At 55.5% G+C, this 26165-nt stretch overlaps 1 protein-coding gene across 4 annotated transcripts in view; it reads left to right on the plus strand.

Annotated features, from left to right (window-relative positions):
- Window positions 1-20287, plus strand: part of BCL9L (BCL9 like) — a 68428-nt gene extending 48141 nt beyond the window's left edge. For 2 of the 4 annotated variants that reach the window (XM_064173017.1, XM_064173020.1), the window contains exons 2-8: window positions 8946-9309; window positions 10939-11061; window positions 13052-13262; window positions 13926-14010; window positions 14425-16804; window positions 17224-17484; window positions 18733-20287. In XM_064173017.1, coding sequence (XP_064029087.1) covers window positions 8946-9309; window positions 10939-11061; window positions 13052-13262; window positions 13926-14010; window positions 14425-16804; window positions 17224-17484; window positions 18733-19892 — 4584 coding nt within the window. In that variant the 3' untranslated portion in view covers window positions 19893-20287. Of the gene's footprint in view, window positions 1-7416; window positions 7739-8945; window positions 9310-10938; window positions 11062-13051; window positions 13263-13925; window positions 14011-14424; window positions 16805-17223; window positions 17485-18732 lie in introns of those variants that run through there. The other 2 variants (XM_064173019.1, XM_064173018.1) reach the window with 2 other exon arrangements.
- Window positions 20288-26165: the final 5878 nt, after the last annotated feature.

Raw genomic sequence — 26165 nt, forward strand, 5'->3', positions numbered from 1 at the left:
GACCAGCTGCTCTTTCAGGGTGTGCTGTGGGGAAACTCCAGATCAGTGCAAGCCTCTGATGGTAAAGTCAGGTTGTAAGCATGGGGTCCCCACTCCTTGAGGTCTGTCTCCCTCTCCAGCTCAGTGCAGGAGTCCCAGCAGGCAGCTGCCACCACTCAGCAGCAGCATCTCTGCTGCCTGTGCCGATTTGATCCATGCTGGGGAAGGTGAAGGGTTTCCCAGAGTGGAATTTCCTGCAAGGCAGATGCATGGCCGCTTCCCCTCTGACCTTAAACCCCGATGTGCCTTAGTCATGATGGCATGCAAATATGAGGCGAGGGAGCAGGGACTGGAGGGAGCTGCTGGGAAAAGGAAGTGACCTCAGATGGGGTTTAAATATAGAGCCCAGGCTTGCTGTATGCTGGGCCTGGTATTTATAATCCTGGAGGAGCACTGGGCTACTCTGCATCTCCTGGAGTCTGGGATGGCAGAGGGCAACACAGGGGCAAGGGGCAGCCACCTTTGTTTCCCTCCTCTGCCCTCGTGAACCAGGGTACCTCTGTGTGCTCACTGCTGCAGTTGGAGCAGTTTGCTATTGCTTCAGCCTCTGCTTTGTGTGGACATTGCATTTGGTGCCAGGACTGGGTGCAGGGGCTCAGCCCTTCCCCAGCTCATGTCTGTCTGGAGAACAGGCCAAGACACGGAGTGAGCTGAGAAATGCATGTAGTCAGGTCAAAGCAGGGCAGTCAGACCAGGCCTTCCTGTGTGTGGCTTCAAATGTCTTATTTCCTCTGCTGTGAGCCTCCTCAAATGCAAGCCTGCTTGGTGCACTGCTGGCTTAAAGTGTGTAGCAGCTGCGCCTGGCATTGAGAGGTGGCAGAGGTGCCCCCACCACAAGGGTTTCCTGTTAGAGCTCTGCAAAGATCGTACCCTTCTTCAGTCTGGAAAGTGGCCTGAGCTTGTGCGTTGGGCTGAAAGGGAAAGGTGGTGTTGTGAGGCAGATTTTCTGCAAGCTGGTTTGGGATGTCTGGCCCTCAACTGCAGCATGCAGTGGGCATCTCTGTGCTGCCTTCATCTAGGCAGGAGGGGTAAGCGTCTGCTGCAGGGGTATGGTGTGTGGCTCTGCCCTCCAGCGCACCCAGCTGCACCTTGCAGAGTTCCCAGTGTGAGGGCTGGGGCGAAGGAAGTCGGTGGTCTAGGTGCAAAGCCCCTGTGCCAGCCTGGGAGGTGCAGCAAGTTGGCCTGTGCTCAGCCCTGGCGAGGCTGGGGGTGCCGTGGGTGACGGTGACACCTAGCGGCTTCATCCCACAGTCTCCACCCCGGGCCCAGAGATGGAGTGCAGGGCACAACACCCTGGAAAACCTCCTGGTGCTTCCCAACAGGTGGCCTGAAGCTGGACCAGCCGTAGGTAACAGACCACGCAGTGCTCAGGAGCTGTTCTGCCTCTGGCCTGGAGATGGTGACCAGGAAGGGACCAAGTGTGATGGTCTTGTTGGCGGTGACTTGTCCATCATGGAGGCCTGCAGAGAAACTTTCTGCTAAAAGGAAGAGCAGAAATGGTTGTACTGAAGCCCAGTTGCTCCTCACCAAGCTCTGGCATTGCTGGGTTGCAGTCTTGCACACTGCTGGAATCTTGTGGGCTTCTTCAGTTATTGCCAAGGATCCTGAGGTGGTTACTGAACTCCTGACACTGTTGAACCACCATCACAGGCTTAGCTGCACCAAGCATTTGCCTGGCATGTGTGACATGGGCAAAACTTGGCTCCCTTGTGATTCTTGTCGGAAAGTTGTGTTTTGAAGGTCTTGGCTATCAGCCCTGCTGCTCAGGAAAGCTATTTGGAGGGAGCTGGAAAGGGCAGTGTGAGGTGCAGCTCAGCAGGTAGGGCCTTTAGCATCACTCAACTCGGTCTTGGTTACCCCAGTACACAAACACAGTGGGAATGGCCTGAGGAGGTCTTTTAATTCCATGTGGCAACCACACAGGGAGGTCTGTGCTGTGGCCTTGTGTTGCAGCCTGCAGTGTTAGCTGCCAGAAGAGTGTTCCAAGGAAAATCTTCCCCTCTGTATGCAGGTGAGCTTGTCTTTGTGCTCCCAGCACAGACATGCTCTTGTTGTCCAGGATGGTCTCCTGCCCTGAGCAGCATATGGCTGCACAGCAAGTGGTGAGTGGCTGAGGAAGGTGCAAGGTGCCTGCTGCAGAAGTTTTGTACTTCCCAGTGTTGCTGCCTGCCCGAGCTGTGTTGCTGGCATCTACAAGCTAAGATCCTCAAGGCAATTACCAAAGGCGCTGGGTGGGTGTCCAGCTCACACAGCAGCCCATGGCTCTAGCCAGATTGCACATACTATGGGAAGAGCTCCTGCCTCAGAGGAAATTCAAGCTGCCTGAGCAACAGCAGTACCTGTGGAAGAGCTTTCTGGCTTTGCTCCTTGACCTGCTAGATGCTGTTACAGCACCGCAGCCTGCCAAGCTGCAGTGCCACCCTGCACGTGGGGTGCCTCGAGCTTCCTGCAGGTCTCTCACTGACCATCCCCAGCAGGTCACACAAGCCAGTGCATGGAATAATTCTTCGTTATCATCCCAGTAGAGCCACGTGTGATGGTCAGGCAATGTCTGGCACATGCAGAGTTTCTCTAGGGAATGTGCCAGCTGGACTTGGAAGTTGGAAGGATCTGCAAATTTGGCGGTAGACCTGGAGACTCCCTGAATATAGGACAGGAGAGCAGGCTTTACCTCAGAGTGCAGTCAGCAGCAGCAGAGTGGCCAAAACTATTGAGATGGGGGCAAGCAAGTGCTAAGAAAAGCTCTTCTGTCACTGACAGGGTGAAGCTGTGGCAGGAGGGGGGCAGGGTGCAGGGCAGAAGGCAAGCGGCGTTCCTAATTCGCCTCGTTCCCCCTGAGCCTCACTTCCCACCTGCATTACGTGGAGATGTCTGTCCCTAGGTGGAAAGGAACATGAATCTCAGGCTTTGTTGTACTCAAGATGTTGGAGACTTGTGGCCGAGCAGCCCTGCTGAAATGCATCATTGCTGAGGCAGCTCCAAGTGGCAGGAGACCACCAGAGCCTGCTGGAATTACTGAGAACTGCTGGCATTCAGCAGAGCATCAGGTTCTCTCTGCAGGTCTCTCAGAACCCTCCTGTGCAGCTTAGGAGGGTGCCACATTTTCTGCTATTTAAAAGGGTGTGAGAAGGATCCAAGGACTGAATAGATGAGAAAATAGACTTCTCTGGGATATGGGTGTCATAATACAACAGCAAGGCAATTTGGTGATGCATTCAAAGCTCTTGTCAGCAGAGCCGTGCCCTGTGGAACTCCCTGCCTCCCAACACTCGAGTCTGGCCAGCCAAAGCAAGGCACAGATACGAATGCCTTTGGCAGCAGCAGCCTGGGGTAAGGCTGCTGTGCTAAGACAAGTGCTTCCACACGAGGCTGGGGAGCACTCCTGCAGTTGTTTGTCACTAAGTATCATGCTGGCTTGGAGCTGTGCTTGTGAGGCTCAGGTGGGTTCCAGGACTTGCCTGGCCATCACAGTTGGATGTAGGTTGCAGCACAGCACAGGAGGTGAGAACTTCTTTACTGTGAGGGTCCCAGAGCACTGGCACAGATTCCCCAGAGAGGCTATGGAGTTTCCTTTTCTGAAGCCTTTCAAGGCCTGTCTGGATGTGTTCCTGTGTGACCTGAGCTAGACTGGAAGGTCCTGCTCTGGCAGGGGGATTGGACTTGATGATCTCTTTGGTTCCCTTTCCAACTCCTGACATCCTGGGATCCCATGAGGTGTCTGGATGACAGCAGTGCTGTTTCACTACTGGTTTTGAGGGTTTTGTTTCTCACTGGAACACAGAAACCCCACTGAATGATCTTGCAAAAAGGATTGCTCTGGAACAACTGTTTTTACATGGCAAAGGTTCTGTCTCAAATCTGAAACGACCCCAGAGTCTCAGACTTCTTCAGGAGAGTGCATTGTGGTCTTTGCCTCTGAAATACTCTGAATTTAATTAAATAGTATGGTGTTTCCTTGGAGGTGTTCCAGCCCCCTCTGCTGTTAACCCTGGGAGGACTGGTAATCTAGGAGTGGTGTTAGGCAGTGTGCCCATGATCTCATCCAGACTTGGAGGGAGAGGTATTTCAGGAGGGGGTGATGAGTCTTTGGGGTTGCTCCTTTTGCTGTGCTCTGCCTAATACCTTTCCTTAAGAAAACCTTGACTTTGCCTGGGACCTCTGATTTCCAAAGCTAAGTGTTCCACTTGAGTTTGTTGTGGTGTCCATGGGACATTTTGGATCAGGCTTGTCCTGGGGTTGCTGCTCATAGTGAGTGGGTGGGTGCTTATCAGCAGAAATGATGTGCTTAGGTGCTTGTAAGGGCAGCCTGGGCTTATTACTTCCTGACTGGCTGGTGGAGAGGAGCTGGGTGACTTTCTGCTCGTTGCATCACTCTGTCATGACCTGTCTTGTATGTTGGGTGTCTGCAAGCCATGGAGCGTGTCAGCACAGCCCAGGAGGCCTGGGTCCTGGTCCTCATTGTGTGTGCAAGTTAGTAGTCATCTGGGTTTGCCAAGAGCTCTCCCCAGCATCTGATGGGAGCGAGGTGTGGCAAAACTCCTTCCTTTTTGAATCATCGTCACTCTGGTTTCCTGACTTCCTTGCTCAGCCTTTCTGCCCATAGAGACAGCAGCAATGTCAGCCAGCAGCAAGATGTGGCAGCTGTGGGGCAGGCAGGCTGGCTTTCCTGCCCCACTGGGAGCCGGGCGCGGGCTCTGCGTTCTTGCAGCAGCGTTGGGAATCTGTTGTCGTCCTTTGGAGCGAGCGGGAGCATGATTCACCAGAAAGTCCTCTGGGAATGCAGGAGGGTTTCAGGTTTCTTGAACTATCAGCTAGCGATTCCAGCGTTGAGAATATGTCAGCCCTGTCTCTCCTCACCAGGAGCTTCCTCCTCCCCCTCTGCTGCTGTTCAGACCCTAGTGAAGGAGACCTGCTGAAAGCAGTTTTTCTTGCCCTGTTTTGAGGTTTCTTGTCTGCTGAGGTCCCAGATTTAAGGCCGTGGCTTTTCTGATGTGTCAAGCACAAATACTGTCTGCTTTTAGGTGTAGTGCTGTGTTTGATAGAGATGTTTATTGTGCCTTGTAAACTGTTCCCACTGTTCCCTCGCAGGATGTAGGCTGAGTTGTTCCCCTGCTTAATGAAGGTGGACTCAAGGCACCCAGAGACAGTACATCTTGCTCGGGGTTGCTGGTGAAATTGGTGTCAGCTGGGAGTGGAAGCTAGGCATCCTGGCTCCCTGCTTTAACTACTGGGAATTAACTTTGCTATTGTCTTTCAAACTACTGGGCTGAAGTGGGTGTGTAGCTAAATTGCCAGATTTCTGTGCACTCTCCTTTGTGTTGTGTTTTGGATCATTTGTCTCCCCATGTCAGTGTATCTGCTCCCTGATTAATTCACTTCTGTGGTCCAGATGTGTATCATGCCTGCCTGAATCCAGTTTGAATCTAGGGGTGTGTGCAAGGAGCTATAAGCAATCAAGACGCCTATTGGTTACAGCAAGCAGACAGGTGGGAGACAAGGGTGGATCCCCACTCTGCATCTGCAAGGAGATCCAACTGTTGCTACTCCAAAAGGCAGCAGGCAGCTGCTTCTGGTGTTGCTCCCATTCACAGTTGCGAGGGGAGTGTGGTCAGTCTCAGTGAAGACTGGAAGAGGAAGGCTTCCCAAGGTTGAGCCAGGGCCTGTCGTTGGCCCAGTATGGCTTTTTGTCCTGTGACTGACTGAGGCAAGGCATTGGATGTCCTCCATGGAACACCAGGCTGCTCCCAAACAAAGAAAGAAGAAAGATGCCATAGAATGTCACATTCTGAAGGGACCTGGCAGCCAGTGAGGCTCATCCATGCTGCTGGCAGCATCTGAAGGTTTTGCTGCCAGGTCCTTCAGGATCGATGCATGTGTTCCCTGCAATCTGACCTGAGGCAAGGCTAGGGCACATCTCCAGAGTTATTCTCGTAACTCTGCAGGTGTGGTCTTAGTGGGGCCCAATTTTCTTCTTCTTCCCTTCCCAGGGTGTTCACATGCCCGTGCTACAGGGCTCTAGGGCTGTGCTGCAGTGCTGCTGTGCATTCAGCTTTTGGTGGAGCACGTAGGGATCTGCTGTGAATGCGATATCCATGCAGATGTGTCACGGGCAGACCTGCACCTCCCAGCCTGTCACCGATAGGGCTGGCGGTGGTGGCATTCCCTGAGCTGGTCTAGCTGCGCCCTGGTGTCAGTTGTTTTGTTAACCACAGGACCGCGGTGCAATGTGTTGCAAAGATTGCAGCGCAGCCGGCGGGGTCTGTGGGCCACCAACAGTGGGAGCTGCTGCAGGGCATGCTTTCTGGAATGCTGCCTGGCAGCAGCTCTTCTAGCAGGACTGAAGCCACCCTGCGGCTGGCCAGCCAGCGGCTGCAGGCAGTGCGTGTGCTTAGCGCTGCAGCTTGTGGCATATGGACCTTCTCCTCCTCCTCGCTTGCCCTCTCCGTGTCTCCTTCCCTGCTCTGCTCCCCTCCCCCTGCAAGTGGTTTGATAGAGCAATTGGGCAGGCAGTGGGACCGCAGCTCTGACATAAATCTCTCTTGGTGTGGAATGAGGGGTATAAATATCCAGAGAGTGATGTGATCTTTCCAGCTGCTATTAATAGGTCCCTGGAGAACAAGAGGCAGCGAGCGAGCCTGGCTGACACTTAAAGGGCTAGCAACTCCCTTATGTGCTGTGAAAATTAATCAGCGCTGTGGCTCACCATCTTCCTCCAGGCGAGAGCAGAGCCCTCGCTGAGGTGCGTGGGGAGGAGGCGGAGGAGGAGGGAGCAACTAACGACTCGCTACTTAGGAAGCGGTGATAGGCCAAGCTGCGCATCAGCGATCCCACTAACCAGGAATGCCTGGGCGGGCTGTGCGGAGCGCTGTTGGTGCAGGCTGTTCTCGGTCGGTGCCAGCCAGCCGCTGGCTCAGCCTTGCCTTGCAGGGAGGCAGATGCCGAGAAGTCGCAGTTGCAGGCAGGGAATTCGTTGGCGCTCCATGGCAGGCTGCAGCTTGCGGCGATCGGCGTCTTTCGGGGATCACGGCTCTGCCAGTGTGCTTTGCTGTTCAGGGTATGGTGTTTTGCCCTAGCAGAGTGAGCACTTGGGTTTCGCCAGCGGTACGTCTTCAGACCCGTCTTTGGCAAGGCAGTGGCAGCGTGCGCAGGGCTGCGGAGCTTTGCGGGGTTTGGTCTGGTGCCGATGCTTCCTGTCCCTGGGTGGCAGAAGAAATGTGTGCGCCTCATCTGGCCAGATGGGAGGAGCAGACCACAGACCCAGTAACCTCCATGTGCTGGGAGATTCTCTGCCCGTGCATGCACAATAAAGGTTTCTGAGTGCATCTTGGGAGTGTCATGCAAAGCTCACAGCAGGCGTGAGCAAACAGAGTAATACCTCAACTACCATGCAGACATGGTTTACTCTCTTGCTCCCTGAGAAGTTGTGGAGACAGGCAGCAGAGGTCTCTGCAGCTTTGGGGCCACTGGCTGGGGTAGCAAGGAGGCTGTAGCAGAGGACCCTGGGGCTCTGATGCAGGGAGAGCTATGTGCTTGAGATGAAGACAGCCAGGACTAGTTCTCATGGGGTGGTGAATCTTTCTGCACCGAGACTGTCTCTGAGGATTTAGCTGTGAGTGCAGTTCAGGCCACGAAGAGACAATGTGTAAGAGCTATGCCTGAAGGTCAAGAACGTCCTCTGCCTGCTCCAGTAGCCCCTGAGGTGAGGCTGGCTGATGCTCTGCACTACCTGTGGCATGTTGAAGAAGGCTACTTACTACAAGTAGGAGGTACTCATAGGCCAGGAGGGATGCATGATGCAGTTACCAAGGTGATCTCTTGGACTGAGAGTCAGTAGCAGCCTTCCAGAACACACAACATGTCTGTAGGCTTTGTGCTGTGGTACTGTAGAGCTGCATCCCAGTCATCTCTAACGCCTGTGCAGTGCTCTGAGGGGAGGAATCCCAGCACAAGCCTATAAGGGTCTTCCAAGGCAAATAGATCTTGCAAGGAGTGCTGCTGCAGCATTGCTCAGCTGCATGCACATCCTCCAGCCCAGAAGTCTGTGTGCTCTGCCATAACCATCTCTTGCTCAAAATGCTGTGCCTCAGCTTGCGGGGCTGGTTGCAAAGTGGGGCTGGGGCTGGAGCAGGAGCGCCTCACCCTGCTACCCTGGCAAGCCTGCAGCACATTGCATCATCCTGCTAGGCTGGAAGCTGGCTGCTGAAGTGGGCTCTCCCTCACCCAGGGCCTTGGAGCAGAAGCCAGAACGGTCCTTCAGGCCCCTGGGAGAGACAGGGATACCACTTAGCTGAAGAGTACTTGAGCTTCCCATCTCTGCCCTTGTTTTGCAACCCATTGCTGCTACCTCCTCAGCTACCTGAACCGTATTACTCCTCCCCTGCCCCATTCCAGCTTTCTTTGCATAGACTTGCATCAAGACAATTTTTCGTCTATTCAGTTGTTTCCTGTGTGTTTTGCAGAGCAGAGGAAGCTCCTTTAGCAGCAGAAGGGGCCCTGAAACCATCAGGGCACCAGATTTCTTTCCAGAGTCACAAAGCTGTCAGTGCTCTGGGAACAACATGCAGAATAGCTCTAAGGATCCTTTCAGTTACCAAAGGGCCAGGCTGGCCAGGTGCACCCCATTCTCATCACAGCCTCAGAAAAGAGGCTCTTGAACCCGTGCCTGTCCAGACTGCCCTGCCTAGGTGGGACTTTGCTGTGTGTCTGCATGAAGCTAACTGCAGAGTAGGGTCCTTTGTTTGAAGGGACCAGGCTAATTCCTGGCACAAGCAGCTCTGGCCCTTTCTACAGGCTTGTCTGGCCCTGCAACCTGCAGCAGTCCCAGTGCCCTGGCCTGGGGCCGTGACCCTGGACGCTGTGCCCACGTGAAGGGCGCCCTGCTCACTTGCTGCCCTCTTCTCTTGCAGGTTGCTGATCGAAGGGCCCGGGAGCTCCCTCCACTGGCGCTGCGGGAAGCTTTAGCCAATCCAATGCACCCTGACAACAAACTGCCCAGCCATGGCAAGGCAGGCAGCAGCGGTGCCCCGGCCCAGCACCACAACGTGAGCCAAGCACCCACCTGCAACCTGGGCTCTAAGGGTGTAGGTGTGGGCAGCCATGGCAGCAAGGCCACTCAGATATCTCCTGGCAACTCTGGACTGAAAAGCAGCCAAAACGCTGTCCCAAGCTTCAGTTCCCTGAAGGGCAAGGTGAAGCGGGAACGGAGCATCTCCGTGGACTCTGGAGAACAGCGAGAAGCCAGCACCCCTTCACAGGACACAGAATCTAAAGGTAATACTCCCCTCAACTTTGCCTCAGCGAGTCCTCCTTGCAGTTGCTTCAAGTGTCCTGGCAGGACCTGGGATGGGAACAGCTCTGAGCATCATGGATATCTGTTCTGCGTCTTGCATCTGGGCTTGTCCTGGCTGCCTATGCATCTTTGCATCACTGCTTGTTGCATCTGCAATTTTGGGACCAGAGTGGCTGAGCATTATCTTTACATTTCATTCCCTGTACTGTTTGTTACGCTGAGAGTCTGAGACACTGTTTTTTGTGGGCTACTGAGGCCAGCTAAGTAAGAGCATGGTTCACTGAAACTGCACCAAACACCTCTGCTTTGCAGCATGCAACTTTCAACTTGAGGTGGAGTTGGGTTGTTTCCTTTCTCCTTGCTGTTGGCAAAGAGTTACCTTTGTGGTGTCGATGCCTTGGTTGTGCCTAGTGAGGAGGTGCTCCAAGGATCACTGTCTGGACAGTTCTGTGGTTTCATTAGCAATGGATGACTCCTGCACTACAGCACATGGCTTCTGGAAAAGAGCTGAGTCAGTGCTTTCAAAACCTTTGGCTTCCCTGCCCTCGCCAGCCATCCCTGTAGCCTCTTACATGCCACTGAATTCTGTGCTCAGTGGCTGCATGGGATGCCAGGGCATCTTGCAGGTGTTTTTTTTCAGAGGAGGAATCCTCGTGGTGCCCTTGTTTCCAGACAAGACTCACACTGGGTCCCCAAATGCAGAGCTATTCTTTTAGCTCTGCCCTGCTCCATTTGGACTCACAACCAAAGCTGGGCTGGCTCTACCTTAGGCCAGAGCTGTGCCTTGGAAGAGAGGAGAATGTACCTGAACAGGCCTCCTGCCCCCGGGCAAGCTTTCTTCCCACTGCTTCGGGGGGTTACTGTATGCCACCAGTCATTATCCCAACACTGTCTTGTAGCCCAGACTTCCACAAGGAAATTATTACAATGGCTTGGTAAGGAATGTCCCAGTACACTGCACTGGTGGGTGTGGGAATGAGGCCTGGCATCCAGGAGAGGATGTAAAAAAGGGAGACGAGGCAGTGTCAGAGTTAAAGCACAAGACTGGAAGTTATCCATCTCATCCCTGATTCCTTTTCCCAAGCCACTTCCTCTTCGAGCTGCATCAACCTCATCTGAGAAACAGAGGCAGAGAGAGCATCTGAGTTTACAGAGGGCGTAAAGACCTCTGCCTGCCTGCCTGATGTCTGCAAAGGGCAGGGTCTGCCTCTTGTTCCTATAGAGGATATTATTGTGTCCTCCCATTCCGTTTTAAGGTTTTAATGGCTAAATCAAAGACCACTTGAATTTAAGGTTAATGCCCAAAACTCTCTGGTTTGGAAGAGCAGTTGAACATGTCCTGTGATTGCAGAGTCCCTTCAGAAATACATCCCATTCTGAACCACTAGCTCTCACAGAGGAGCCTCACCAGGGCTGGCTGCAAACACAAGGAGCCAAGATCGGGCAGATACTTCAGGATCTTCACCAAGGCCAGGCAGATGTCAGTGTAGGGCAATGCATCCTGGCCAGGATGGTAGCGTCAGTGTGCAGCACACAGCTGGTCTGGGCTCCAGCCTCCCGGGCCCCTGCCAGGTCTCTTCAGTTCCTGTGATGGCTCTGTCCCTCTGCAGGTGAGGTGGCTCCCCGTAGCAAGCGGCGGTGTGTGCTGGAAAGGAAGCAGCCATACAGTGGGGACGAATGGTGCTCTGGACCCGACAGCGAGGAGGACGACAAGCCCATCAGCAGTGCACACAGTGAGTGTCTATCTCCTTACCAGCTCAGAAGCCTGAATCCAGCCAGGTCCTTCCTGCTGCACAGCAGGGTAGATGGCATTGGCACAGAATTAACCAGGTTGGAAGAGATCTCTAGGATCATCGAGTCCAACCTATCACCTAACCCTTCTAATTAACTAAACCCTGGCACTAAGTGCCTCATGCAGCCTCCTTTTAAACACCTCCAGGGATGGGGACTCCACCACCTCCCTGGGCAGCTCATTCCAGTGGGCAATCACTCTTTCCATGAAGAATTTCTTCCTAATGTCCAGCCTAAACCTGCCCTAGCACAGTTTGAGGTCATGTCTTCTTGTTCTGTCCCTGGGTGCCTGGGAGAAGAGCCCAGCCCCACCTGACCACCACAACCTCCTTTCAGGTAGTTGTAGAAAGCAATGAGGTCTGCCCTGAGCCTCCTCTTCTTCAGGCTGCACAGCCCCAGCTCTCTCAGCCTCCCCTCACAGGACTGTGCTCCAGGCCCCTCACCAGCCTTGGTGCCCTTCTGTGGACACCTTCAAGCACCTCAACATCTTTCTTAAATTGAGGGTCTCAGAACTGGACACAGCACTCAAGGTGTGGCCTGACCAGTGCAGAGTACAGGGGCAGAATAACCTCCCTTGTCCTGCTGGCCACACTGTTTCTGATACAGGCCAGGATGCCATTGGCCTTGGCCACCTGGGCACACTGCTGGCTCATACTCAGTTGGCTGTCGACCAGCACCCCCAGGTCCCTTTCCTCCTGGCTGCTCTCCAGCCACTCTGTCCCCAGACTGCAGCTTTGCCTCTGTGTGTTGCTGGTGAGGCACTGCAGCTGGCGGTCGTTGTTCTGGGAGAATGTCTGCAGCCATGCAGTGAGGCATAGGACCTGTTTTGTGGAGATGCTACCAAGATGCTGGAGTAGAAGGTGTGGAGGGTGGATGTCCCTGCTGTATACTGCTCTGGCCACACCAGCAGCAGAACTGTGATCTAGAAAGAATGCCTGGTGTAGCTCTGGTTAAGCACACCTGCCCTACCCATGGGACTATACACTGCCCTTGTTGCAGCATCTAAGTCTATTCTAGGCCATTCACTTGCTTCTATGTAGCTGTACTTTAAAAACACATGAGTTTAAAGAGGATCTCAGGCTCTTGAGAGTGGTTCAGGCAGGGCTAAGCTGGCAAAGGTGTGCACTGCTTGGGGTGATGAAGTGTATCTCTCATCTTGTTTTCCAAAAGCATCAAAACTCTTTAACTTTTTATTATCTGGAATTCAGTTTCAAATTGTATCATCTGGGAGCACAGGGCAAGATCCTGTGGGGCCCAAGGGCTGCAGCTGATGGAGAACATGGACTCATGTAAACCCAAGTAGCAGGTAGCCTTTGTGCCTGCCAGTGTGCTCTCCAGGATGTTCCTTTGTGCTTCTATCCACAGTCCTCAGCCCTTTTGGGAAGGAATAGTTCCACCTCGCCATCTAATCAGAGCAGGTTGAAGTGGGAACGCCCAGGGGGGCAGGCGTGGTGGTCCCTACGTGCCACGCCAGCTTTCTGGTGATGTCTCTTCCTGTGCTGCTGGTGCTGGTGTTGAGTAGGTCTGCTGGGAGGGGAGCAGGAGAGCCTGCTGTGGTGGGGGCTATGGTGTGTGTGCGGCTCGGCAGGAGGGAGGTGCTGAGTGCTCCCGGTAATTGGCAATGCTTATTAATAAGGAATAGTATGTAACAAAAGCTGAAAGCTGATAGGCACCACTCCAGTGACCAGCACCCTCGCTTGCCCCCCTCCCGGAGTGTCTGTCCCAGGGGCAGGGACGGGCAGACAGCGGCGGGGCCGGCCGGGCGGGTGCTGCCCCCTGCCGCTGTCCCGGTCGGGCGGCGCCGCTTCCTCTGGAGCCGTGCCCGGTCCTGATGCCCCGCGGCTCCCTGCCCCAGCGTCCTTCCTGCCGCCTGCCCCTGCCCGCGGCTCTGCTCTGCCCTGGGCTCAGCAGCTTGCCCCTGTTCTCCCGCAGATTGTAATGTAGCAGATCCTGCGATGTCCACGGCCCCACAGCTTGGCCCAGGGTCCAACCCGCTGCCGAACCTGACCGAGCCCAGCGCTTCCAGCGTGCCCCATGGTGCTGCCCCCGGCCTGCGCGCAGACGCTGCAGGAAGCGGCGGCGGCGGGACAGGAAAGCAGCCCTCACAGTTCGTTTACGTCTTTACAACGCACCTTGCTAACACGTAAGCAGTGAACCCCATCCCTCTGCTGCTGTAGGGGCAGACAAATGTCCCCTGGGTCTCCCTGAGGTTCAGGAACTTTGCTGGCAGCTCACGAGCAAACTGTTTTCAGTGTGCACTCCCTCCCAGCGTTGCCCGGCGCTGCCTCCTGGCACACACACACTGCAGGGTGTATCCAGTCAGCACCCAACAGAGAGATTTACCCAACGCAGCATGGGCTGCTCTGGTGTGGTCTGATTCAGACGTGCCTAAGGGGCTGGGTGTCACGGGGAGCACACCTAGTACACTCTGCTCGGTTCATCCCTTTTGCTCTGCATTGTCTCAGCCACGAAGCCTTAGGAAGGCTGTTTAGTTTTAGAGCTCTGCTAAACCACAGGTTTCCAGAGCATGTTTGTGACAGCCACCATGGGGCAGCAGGCACAAGGCAGAGCCAAGTGCCCAGTGCAGCGCATGGGAAGGGGGCAATCCCTGGCCATCAGCTGGAAGATCTCACTGGGACATGTGCAGGACAGGTGGGAGGATTCTGAAAATGTCCCCCCCTCCTTGGTGATCTCCAGAGACTTCCCTCTTCCTACGGGATGGAAGAGTGGAGGTGGCACCTAGGGCCTGGGGTGGGCAGGGTGGGGCACAGTGCCTTGTCTCAAGCAGTTTGTGCTCTCTCCCCAGAGCTGCAGAAGCTGTCCTTCAGGGCCGAGCTGACTCCATTCTGGCCTACCATCAGCAGAATGTCCCACGGGCAAAGCTAGACCAGGTACACCAGCTGTGAACCCACGGCTCCCGTTGCCACGGGCTGCCGGTCCTCGCTTTCCCGCATGGCTGTTCTCCCCCAGCTCCTGGCTCAGACGTGGAGAAAGGGGTTGTCAGGACTCCTTTTCGGTGGCATGGGAAGCTGCTTTGGCATGGATCCTCTCTGGAGTGAATCCTCGCTGCTGTCAGCTGTGCAGAATTTGGGATGGGGCATGGGTGTGTGGCCCCACAGCTCTGCGGGCAGAGTACTTGCTGGTCTGTTTCCAGGGCACGTAACCGGGGCCTGTCTTCCCCGCAGAAAACGAAAGCAAACTGCTTCAGGAGGTGATCTGGGGCAGAGAGCTCCCCCGCAGCGTGCAGGCAGGGATACCTGCCCAGACCTTCTCCTGCTCAACTTTGTTTCTCTTTTCTCTGCAAGGCGCCAGCTCCTAAAGTGCTGGGGGTTGCTGAGCCGCTTCCGATTAACCCTCCTGCTGCCAACACTCCACAGTCCCAGCCACCTGCAGCTCAGGCAAGCCAGCCACAGCCTCCTCCACCGCAGCCTCCGCCTCAGTCCATTGGTCAAACACCTTTGCCTGCACCCAGCGGCATCCCCCAGGAAGGGACAAGTGAAGATGTCCGGAGAGATCTGACACCAAACTCTTTGGGGAACAACAGCAACAGCAACCAGCCTGGAAGCAACCACCCAAATACGCCCACTGCCTCTGCCAGCACCATGCAGCCTGGGCAAGTGGACTCCTCGTCCACATCCAGCTCTAGCCTCCTCGGCGAGGGCCCGGGCCCAGGGATGCCAGGGAATGGGCAGGCAAGCCTGGGCCCCAGGAACCCCATGAACTCTGAAGGGCTCTCGAAGGAGCAGCTGGAGCACCGGGAGCGCTCTTTGCAGACCCTGCGGGACATTGAGCGCTTGCTGCTGCGCAGTGGCGAGGCCGAGTCCTTCATGAAGTCCAGCCAAAACGCGGGAGAGGGTACGACTGCCCCTCAGCCACAGGCTGCCCCTGCCCAGCCCCCCGTGCCCCCTCCCAGCATGAAGAAGTACGAAGAGCCTCTGCAGTCCATGATCTCCCAGACCCAGAGCCTTGGTGGGCCCAGCCTGGAACACGAGGTGCCGCATCACCCAGGTGCTGACATGGGGCAGCAGATGAACATGATGATGCAGCGGCTGAACCAGGACAGCCTGACGCCGGAGCAAGTGGCCTGGAGGAAGCTGCAGGAAGAGTACTATGAGGAAAAGCGACGGAAAGAGGAGCAGATCAGCATCCACGGCCGGCCCATGCAGGAGATCATGATCCCACAGTCAATGGGCAGCATGATGATGCGTGGGCCCCCGCCGCCCTACCACAGCAAGCCTGGAGAGCAGTGGCCACCGGGGATGGGCAGCCAGCTGCGAGGACCCATAGATGTGCAAGACCCCATGCAGCTGCGTGGTGGGCCACCCTTCCCAGGGCCACGTTTCCCTGGAAATCAAATGCAGAGAGTCTCTGGCTTTGGAGGGCCCATGCAGAACATGTCCTTAGATGCTCTTGGGCCCATGAATGCCATGCAGAGGCCAGTCAGGCCTGGCATGGGATGGAGCGATGATATGCCTCCTATGGGAGGCCCTGGGAACTTTCCACAAGGCACCTTGCCCTACCCTGCAGGGCAAGGGGACCCCGAAAGGTTCATGAACCCCCGTGCCAGGGAGGAGATCCTGCGGCACCAGCTGATGGAGAAACGCCCAGTGGCAATGCAGAGGCCCATGGGGATGTCTGGCAACTCCATGAGCCAGGGAATGGAAATGGAGAGGATGATACAGGCTCACAGGCAGATGGACCCATCCATGTTTGCCGGGCAGATCACGGGCGACAGTCTGAGCAGTGCCCCACTGGGAATGGACTTTGCAGGCACTCGGGGGATGCTGAGCCCCCCTATGAGTCAGTCAGGCCTTCGGGACATGGACACACCCATGGGCCCTGGCAACCTCAACATGAATATGAATGTCAACATGAACATGAACATGAACCTTAATGTCCAGATGACCCCACAGCAGCAGATGATGATGTCGCAGAAGATGAGGGGCCCTGATATGATGGCCCACCAAGGCATGAGCCCCGAGGAGCTGGCCAGGGCAAGGGCTCAGAATGGCAATGGCAGCACAATGCTGGGGGGACCCCAGAAAATGATGATTCCCTCCCAGTTTCCCAACCAAGGACAGCAAGGCTTCTCGAGCGGGCAAGGGCCCTACCCCAACATGCCCCAGGAGATAGGCAGTGGCTCAGACATGTTCAGCCCCGAGCAGGCCACCATGCCTGTTGGGAGCATCAGTGGCACCGCCAGGCTCAGCCACATCCCTCTGCCTCCAGCTTCCAATCCTGCTCCCACACAGGCCAGCATGCACCCGGCGCCTTCCCGGGGGCTGGGCCGCCGGCCCTCTGACCTCACCATCAACATCAGCCAGATGAACTCCCCCAGCATGGGTCACCTCAAGTCTCCCACCCTCAGCCAGGTGCACTCGCCACTGGTCACCTCCCCCTCTGCCAACCTCAAGTCCCCACAGACTCCCTCGCAGATGGTCAGCATGCCACCTTCAAACCAGTCCGGACCCCTCAAGTCCCCCCAGGTGATGAGCTCCTCCATGAGCGTCCGGTCTCCAACTGGCTCACCAAGCCGCCTGAAGTCCCCTTCTATGGCTGTTCCTTCCCCTGGTTGGGTGCCATCTCCCAAAGCTACCATGTCCAGCCCAGGAGTCAACCAGAGCAAGCAGTCTCTCAGCATGAACTCTTCTACTTCCATGGGAGGACTGGATCAGGGTACGCCAGGTACCTTGTGTGGGACCACGTGCTGGGTTCGGGTGGGCGTGTGGATGCTGTTTCTCTGCAGCCCACCTGCTCTTGCAGGAGTGGGGAGACACTTGCTCCTGTGCATGTCCATATGTCTCATGGAGCAAGTGGTTTTTTTTTCCCCCAGGAGCCCAGACAGGGCCTTTTCAGGTAGGTGGAGGTGAACAGAGCAGCTTTTACTTCAGCTCTGTGATAGAGGCCACAAGAGATGTGCAGTCAGGGAGTAGGGGTCTCAGCAAGAGGCTCCTTGGAGTCTGGATGGTGCTGGGTTGTGCCAGTTCTGCAATTTGCAGCCTCCTGTAGTCACTGCCATCAGGAGGAGGGGACAGGGTCACTGTCTGATGGGAGCAAGCTGTGGTGCGTAGGTGGTACTAAGCGGGTCTCTGTCTTGCTTGCAGGTTCTCTCTCCTCTGGGCCTCGGAGCAGCTCTTCTGCACCAGCCAGTAACACCTCTAGCGCCATGAATCCCAACATGCCTTTTACTTCCTCTCCAGATCCATCCCCCTCCCAGAACCCCCTCTCACTGATGATGTCCCAGATGTCCAAGTATGCTATGCCCAGTTCCACACCGCTTTACCACAACGCCATCAAAACCATTGCCACCTCTGATGATGAGCTGCTGCCAGACAGGCCTCTGCTCCCCCCTGGAAACATGTCAGGTGTGTACGTCTCAGGTTGGGCTTGCAAGGAGTCAGACTATCTCAGAGCTGCTTTCAAGTGCCAGTTGGAGGAGGCAGCAGAAGCTGTGTTCTCCCATGGGCTGCTGTGCCCAACAGCTTAAATTCATCTTGTGACAGCCTGCTCACTTTTCTGCCCTGTGCCCAGTCTGCCCATCAGATTTTGCCTTGGGTATGCTGCCTGGAAGGACATGAGCCAGCCTGGCCTCGAGGCACCCTTCTTCCACAAGCTCTGGAAGTTCTCCCAAGTCCCTTTACCCTGAGCAGACAGATGGGCCCAGAATTTTCATGACTCCTAGAGCTGTCTCAGTCCCAGGACTTAGAGGCAGAGGTCTGCTTGCTGCTCAGAGCCCCTGTGTTCTTGTGCAGTGAGATAGGGGTGCTCTGAGCAGGGTTTGGGGAGCTGGTGTTTCAGGTGGAGCCCAGGTGCCCGCACAGGCAAGGGGATGTGGCAGCATGGCTGATTTCAGTAGGCGAGAGGCAGCTATGCTCTGCTGACTGCTGGGCACAGCTAGGCAAATCACTGTCGGTCGTCACTTGGCAAAGGGGAATTCCAGCCTGCTGTGCTGCTTGATTTAGGGCTTTAAAGCTGTCTGAGAAATCTTTTTGGCAGTTTTTGAAATGAAAAATCAGCTTTTTGACCCTTTCACTGCTGAGTAGTCACTGACCTCGGGCATGCAAATGCATTGTCTGCTTCTAACCCGAAGCCCTCCACAGGCGCTGATGGCTCTGCTGTACCAGTGAGCAGTCCTCTCTCCTGGCCAGCCCCTGTGTCAGGCTTCTGGCTCTTGCTTCCTGCTGTCTTGCTGCCCAAAGTTACGTGGTCACAGGGGCTTGCCAGGTGGCTGACCATGCAGGCAGGCAGTGGTGAAGGATCTCTCCTTGGTGCCTTCCAGACCCTGCCAGGATCACATTGTAGGACTCTCCCAACATGAGAGCCAAATGGGGCTCTCAAATCAGTTGGCTGTAAAGAACTCTAAATCCAGCATGAGGCTGGATGAAGCTGGGATAGTTCTTCACTGCTTGCAGGCTTGGGGAGCTGGAATCTGGAACAGTTTTTTCCTGATCTTGGTGCTTTGCAAGCCCATCTTGCAGCTGTTTACTGAGCACCACACTCCATGCTCAGAGTTTTCTGAGCAGGATTGCTCTGCAGGTTTCCAGGGTGTGGGTTTTACAGCCCAGAGAGGTCTGGGGGCAGAGTTAACTCTTCTCTCTTTTTCTTCACATCAGGCGTGGCAGCGAATCAGCCGAATCAGCTGCACTTGAACTCTGTGGGGCCAGGGTCATCTCAGAGCCCCATGGCAATGAACCTGCCTGGTCAGCAACCCCTCTCCCACGAACCTCCCCCCACTTCCATGATGTCCTCTCCGAACCCTCTGGGCTCCAACATTCCTATGCACCCGAGTGCGCCAGGGGCAGGTGTGCCGCCCCAGAACCCCATGATGCTGCCCCCGGGGCCCCAGGACAGCTTGAACCAGCAGTGTGGCCCCGTGCCCAACAGCTCGCAGATGATTCCTTCCAACCAGCTGGTGTTCCCCCGCATGCAGCAGCCTCACAACGCTATGCCATCTCCTGCCGGAGGCATGCCCATAGCCCCCGGCGGGGGAAGTGGTCCTGGGATGCAGCAGCATTACCCGCCAGGGATGCCCTTGCCGCCTGAGGACCTTCCCTCCCAGCAGCCTGGCCAGATGCCCCCTCAGCAGCACATGATGGGCAAGAACATCCCGCCTCGGATCGGTGAGCCCTACCCACCTGTGCTTCCAGGAGTGGCATCGGTGCTGAACGACCCCGAGCTCAGCGAGGTCATCCGGCCCACACCCACGGGTATCCCCGAGTTTGACCTGTCCAGGATCATCCCATCGGAGAAGCCAAGCAGCACCTTGCAGTATTTCCCCAAGAGTGACAACCAAGCACCCAAATCGCAGCCTTCCAACCTCCACCTCATGAACCTGCAGAACATGATGGCTGAGCAGCCCCCGGTGCGGCCAGGTATGAACGCCCCCAGCCTCCCTGGGCAGCAGGGTGTGCAGAGGGGACTCAGTATGCCTATGTGCCATCCTGGACAAGTGCCCATGCTGGGCAGGACAGGCATACCGCCCCAGCAAGGCATGATGGGCAACAGCGTGCACCAGGGCATGATGTCTCCGCAGCAGAGCCTGATGGCCCAGCAGAATTTCATGCTGATGCAGGCCAAACAGAGGAGCATGTCTGTGTCAGGGGAGATGTATGCCCAGACAGGACACATGATGTCACCTCAGGGCTCTCTCATGGGGCCCCCACCTCAGCAGAACCTCATGGTCACGCACCAGATGAGGCAGAGGAGTGTCTCCCTGGACAGCCAGATGAGTTACATCCCCGGGCCTGGGAACATGGCAAACCTTCCCTTCTAACCCCAGCTGGTGCTCAGGGGCGGGAGGGGACAGGGCTGCCTGTACAAATGTTTTTAAACCTTTCTTCGGGGGAGGGTTGGGCCAATGCGGGAGGAGGACACCACATGGGATGCTTTTCATATCGGATTCACCTCTACACACACAAAAAAACCCCAGATGTGCAGTAAACTTGATGTGAATTGGGTTTCTTTTTACTTTCTTTTCTGGGGAAGGGGAGGGTGGAGGGGCTGGGAGTGGGGCTCTTGCTTTGAACTCTGCGTGGTGACCAGGGACATCCAAACCCTGTGGCAGTATGTAAAGTTTTCATTTGTGGTTTTCCTTTGTGAAGTGTTTTTCTTTCCCTTTTTTTCTTTCCCTTTCTCTGTCTTCCCTTCCCCCTTCTTTTTTTTCTTTAATCCTTCTTTTTTTTTTTTTTTTTTTTTTTTTTTTTTTCTTGTTTGTTTCTTTTCTTCTCTTTTTTTTTTGAAGCAACCAAAATGTGCAAGAGGGTTTTTTGGAACTTAGCTGTAAATAGGTCGCTGGGAAAGGAAAAAAAAACTTGTGCTGGTTTTTAATTGTTCTGTATTTCTGTGTTTTAATAGAAGCCTCCAAACATGCTTTATTTTTTTTTTTTTTCCTTTTTGGAAGAAAAAAAATGGAAACAAAAAACATGATAAAGGCAAACAGTGTTCAAGGATCGAAAGCTTGCTCTGGGGGGGGGGGGGGGGGGAGGCAGGAGGATCCCCCCCAGGGTGCACAGGGCACTGAGAGCTCGCACTGTAGAGTGACTGTGTCAAAGCTGTGTTGTTCCTGCGCCCGAACGGTTTGCATGTGCAGGGTGTGTCGCTTCGCGCAGATCCTGGGCCCCTCTGGAGGCTGTGCCGAGTACATGAAAACCAACCGCTGAGGACTGGCCGGGAGGTCGGAGCTGTGGCCCCACGAAGCGCTGCTGAAGCTTTCAGCCCTCGTCCAGTGGAGCAGAGGCCACAGCTTTACAGGACGCAGCTCTCACTGCTCCGTGGCAAGGCTGCCATCTCTGGGACGGGGAGGACAGCAGCCCTTTGGCTGAAGAAGCGGCCAGGATCTTAGGCTTTTCAGATGATAATGTGCTGTACATGAAGGTCTCGGCCAGCTGTGTCACTTCTAGTCCTTTCTCTTCCTTTCAGGCTGTGCTCCTCATAGGCAGGGTGGTGTGGTAAGTTGGGACAGTTGGGCTCTGAGACAGTGAGGTGATGCATTCTTGTGCTTCCAGGAGAGGTGAGCTGGGAGCAGCGTTCCTGCAGTGTTCCTGCCCCAGTCCTATATCCATCCATTGCCCTCAGCCACTGTGCTGCACTCCCTCTGCTTCTGCCCTTGTATGCTCTCCCAGGTCTTCCTCATTCTTGTTAAGCCTCCTCCTTCAGAGTTTCACAGTCAGTCTTCATCTTGCCCTGCTGTCAGCAGCCCTTCCCTACTGCACAGCAGAGGTCCAGCCATTGAAGAGGACCTGTCCCTGCGTGCAATACTCTGTCTCTGTGTGAGAGTTGTCCTGTGTGGTGTCAGCAGTGCAGCCATCCTGTGCTTTGGGCAGAAGAGGCCAAGGCTGCATTGCAGCCCCTCGTTCCTGGGCTGGTGGAAGTGTGCCAGCCAAACAACTCCAGCTCTTCTGGGTGTGCTCCACCCGCCCCATCCTCTGCTCTGTGAGGTCTTCCTGCACATGACACTGGTGGTCCCTCCTGTATTCGTTCACAGAGGGGCCGGTGGCGTGGCAACACAGGGGCACTTCTGCCCAGCCCACAGTACCTCTGGACCTCCATGGGCACTATTTCAGCCTGGTGTACCCTGTGAGTATCCAACAGGGAGCCTGGGACACGTGATTGCCAGAGGAGCACTAGCTGGAGGATTATGCTTCTGGAGCCAGACTGTGCATAGTGTCTCTGCAGTAACAGAGGTCACCTCTCCCTGCTTGCTACTGCAGGTAGGAGAGGGCTTTCAGGAAAGGAGATTGTCAAGTAACAAGTGACCAGCAGCGCTCGTTCTGACATTGCAGGCTGCTTGGAAAGGCTGGCAGGTGCTGATGCTTCAGTGTAGTGGCTGCTATGGTTGGACTTGATGATCTTAAAAGTCTTTTCCAACCTTCATGATTCTGTGATTCTAAGATGGAGGTGCAAAGTTGGGTTAGGAAGGTCTTAAAGCCTTAGGGCAGTAGTGAGCAGTCCTGGTGGGCAGTGCAAGTCTGGATCTGAGTAAGGAGTTTTGCCCTGGTCTCCTGCTTTGTATGGCTTTGTTGTGTACCACAAGCACTTTGGGGAGATGGCAAGACAGGAACAATCACAGGAAGTGCTCATCCCTGTCTTGGCAGTTTGAGCAAAAGGATGACCTTCAGCCCAGGCTAATGAAGTGTGCTGTGACCTGATGTGTCGGCTGGTTGGATCCTCCAGCCCTTCCGAGTGTGTGTTTCACGGGGGAGGACGTGGCTCAAACAGATGTAGCTCTTTCTAAGCCTGACTTACCTGAAAGGCAGTGGCTGCTCTTGGCTGCACTTCAGGGTGTTGGCTTCTGGTAGTTTCTTGTAAACATCCAAATACTGATGCCAGCTCCCCCAAACCTTGCTCATCACCCACCAGCTAGTCTTAATTAATTTGAAGCCATAATATTTTCTATCTGGAACATTTGTTTGGTTGTCTGTAGACAGCTGTTTTAGCCTGCTTAAGATCTCCACATGTCCATATCTTCCCCGATGTCTCTTTCACCCAGCCCAACTGAGAAGCTGCCTGGAGCTTGTGGGTCCTTACTCTTTGGTTTGCAGCCCTTTGTCAGCCAGAGCCCACAGGCTGCTGTGCTCCAGTGCGCAGTGCTGCGGAGGTCAGCGCTGCCCCCGCTCCTTGGTGACAAAGGAGTACAAAGCAAAGCCTTGGATACAAAAGGGAAAATCCTGACGCCACTTCAGAGCTGGGGACTTGGAGAAGCAGTCAGTGCTTTCTCGCAAGATCCCTCTGCCCTGGAGCCAGCTGTAGCCCTCCCCCTGCAGCGGCTGAACAGCAGGGAGAAGTGCTTCCTGACACCCCTCCGCCCTGGGCGCCGCTCCCAGCCCCGCCTGCCAGCAGCACTATGGCAGCAGCTTCTCTGGAGGCTCAACACCAGCCAGCCCTCCGTAGACTTGGGCAGGCTTTGCCACCAGCCCATTGCCCACTGCCACAAGCTGCGTCTCGTCTCGTGTTTTGTCGTTGATTGCTCGGCTTCTCAGCTTGAGTCCTGTGTTCTGACTCCACCTAACCACAGTGAAAGGTTTGCCATGACTTCGCCGTGTTTGCCCAGCTCCAAACCACGTGGAGGCTGGGAAGCTGCATCTTTCAGTGTGTCTGAGAAATCATTCGACCAGAATTAGCTTTCACCTTGAGGTAATGGTGGCTGACCTATGCTGTCATCCCATGGAGAAACTTCCCCAGTCATTTTGTACCATTATATAAATATATATATAAATATAAATATATAAATACAATATGTGAAGACATCCTATTGGTTTTTATTTGAAACAATTTTTAGGCTTGTTTTTGGGTATCTGTGCTGCCTGTAATGTATTGACCTGTTTTATAGGTGCCTTTTTATTAAAAAGACAACTTTCAAAACCTGACCCTGTGCCTGTCTTCAGTCCTCAGCCCAGGCCCCAGGAGCACAACCAGCATCACCTGCAGCAGGTTGAAGCTGATCAGTGGGACTCAGCTGGCCCTGTTACAAAACATCACCTCAGGGGGAGGCTCAGTTTGAGAGGGAAGGAGCTCTTCTGAGAGTACAGAAGCTGTCTGTGCCTAAGGTGTGCTAAGACTTAGCTGTGGTTGGAGTTTTCTCTTGTAGCAGGGCTATCTGTTCAGAGCTTGCTGCAGGCTGTGCAGGGTGGATAATCTGGCCCTCCTTGGCCACTCTTTGGCACTGAAGGAGACCCAGCCACCAGCAGTTCATTCTTGCTCAGGGGTGACTTTATTGCTGTCTTCAACTACCTGAGGGGTGGTTGTGGCCAGGAGGAGGTTGCTCTCTTCTCTCAGGTGGCCAGCACCAGAACAAGAGGACACAGCCTCAAGCTATGTCAGGGGAAATTTAGGCTTGAGGTGAGGAGAAAGTTCTTCCCTGAGAGAGTCATTGGACACTGGAATGGGCTGCCCGGGGAGGTGGTGGAGTCGCCGTCCCTGGAGCTGTTGAAGGCAGGACTGGAGGTGGCACTTGGTGCCATGGTCTGGCCTTGAGCTCTGTGGTAAAGGGTTGGACTTGATGATCTGTGAGGTCTCTTCCAACCTTGATGATACTGTGAGACTGTGATTCTTGTGTCGTGGATTTTGGTGCCTAGGTCCAGGCTCTGCTGGCTGTTCTTTCCCATCCACTGCCCTGCTAACCTATCCTCTATCTCCTGTGGCTTGAAGTGGATCATCTTTTCCAGCTGCTGCAAACAAGTAACAGTCGCAACCAGACCCTGCTCCTGCCTGCTCCTGGTCCTTGCTGCCATGGCTGTTCCTGGGCACATCTGCTCCCAGCCACTCATGCCCCTAGGTAGGGGCAGGTCAGAGAGAGGGTCCTGCCATCTGAGCTGCTTTTCCTACCTCCTGTGAAATTGAAGCAGTTGCTACATGGAAGCTCCTGCCCTTCGTGAGATGGCTGTGAGCTCCTTGGAAGAGGTGGGTTACCTGTGCTTGGTGCAGAGCTGTGTGTGCCCCTGTTGCCAGTCTGTGCCCTCCATGCAGCAGGCAGCGGGAGCTCAGCCAGTACCAGGGAGCTGCACTCCTATGGCATGGCACAGGATGGTCCAGGTAGGTGGACTCATGGGCAGGGATGGTGGGTGGCCAGGGGAGGCTGCCCTGGACACCTCGAGCCCCTGAGCAAGGCTGCAGAGCAGGGAGGTGACCTAGAGCAGGGGTAATCATTGCCCAAGGTATGCACTGGTACCCAGAACCCCACAGTTTCCCCTTGCCCTGGGCCTCTCGTGGCACAGCTCCTGTGTGCCGTGGCTGCTGCGTGCTTGCTGCGCGCCAGAGTAAACGTGGAGCATGCTGTGACAGCAGTAGGGCAAGAGGCCGGTTCTGGGGGCTGAGGGAGAGAGAGAAAGAGAGCGAGCGAGAGGGGTCATGCTGCCATCTGTGCACGGAGCCGGGGTGGTGCATGTGGCATGCTGCCCAGGATCTGGGCTCGCAGGCCTTGGTGGCAGCGGTGTCCTATGTCCAGAGCCACCTGTGCGCCGAAGTCAGGGCAGGCGGCAGCAGGGACGCAGGCGCTTGGGCATCTCTCTGGTTCTGGGAGATTAGGATGAGGAAGTAGGTCGCCCTCTCGACATGGAAAATGAAACCGTGAGTCACAGGGGGGCAGGGGTACTACAGCTGCTGGGAGGGATGCGAGGGCGTGGGGAGAGCCCCTGCCCCGCCGCGCTCCCAGGCACGCGTTCGTTCATGCGTTCCCTGCCTGCCGCTGCACGCTCCGCTGCCCGCCGCGGCCCCGGGCGCTGCCTCTGCGCGGCAGGACGCTCTGCTGAGCCCCCCAGCTCTGTCTCCTGGGAGACTCGGCTGCCCTGTAGGAAACGCGGAGCAGAGTGTTGTTGTAGGGGTCTTTGTGTTCCTCCTGTGCGGCTGTGCTCGGAAGGGACCAGTCATTTCTCTGGGCTGTCTGCGGAGCACAGCCCGAGGCTGGGGTCACAGAGTGTGTGCTGCGGGCAGTGCTGACACCACCTGTCGGCTCGGCACCTTTCTGCTCCCTGCGGGAGCTGCCTCCCAGCTCAATCCTCCTTCCCAGCAGCCGAAGATGGGCAGGACCCATCTGCCTCACTTGGCAGCAGTGGGCTGGGAGCCAAGCAGATCTCCACAGGACATCCCAAATGTCTGACTGAGGACTGCAGTGTCTTGGGGGGGGGGCTCTGGCAGCAGGAGCGCTTAGCAGTGGAGCCTGCTGTGGGCCAAGGCATGTGATGGCCATGTGAACCTTGGGAAGATGGGGAGGATTTCACCGAGTGGAAAGCCCAGCATCCTCTGCAGTGGAGGAGAGCTCCTCCAGTTCTTGTTGCCATTCAGCAAGCTGCAGGAAGAGCAATGTCTGCTCTTGGGAAAAGATCTGCCAGCTGAGATCCAAACTTTCTCGAGGCTGGCCAAGACAAACGTGGGTGGAAGGAGGTGCTGCACTCATTGGAAGTAGCTCTGTACAGCACAGAGCTAAGTCTGTGCTGACTCTGAACACGCTGGAGCTTTCTGTGGCACTAGGGAAGTCTGAGCTAGATGCTCTCATGAGCTCTGTGCTCTCCGTGTGCAGGCAGAGGCAGTCAGAAAGGTGCCATCAACCCAC

This window comes from Pogoniulus pusillus, chromosome 38 (genome assembly GCF_015220805.1).
Source record: "Pogoniulus pusillus isolate bPogPus1 chromosome 38, bPogPus1.pri, whole genome shotgun sequence".
Lineage (NCBI taxonomy): Eukaryota > Metazoa > Chordata > Aves > Piciformes > Lybiidae > Pogoniulus > Pogoniulus pusillus.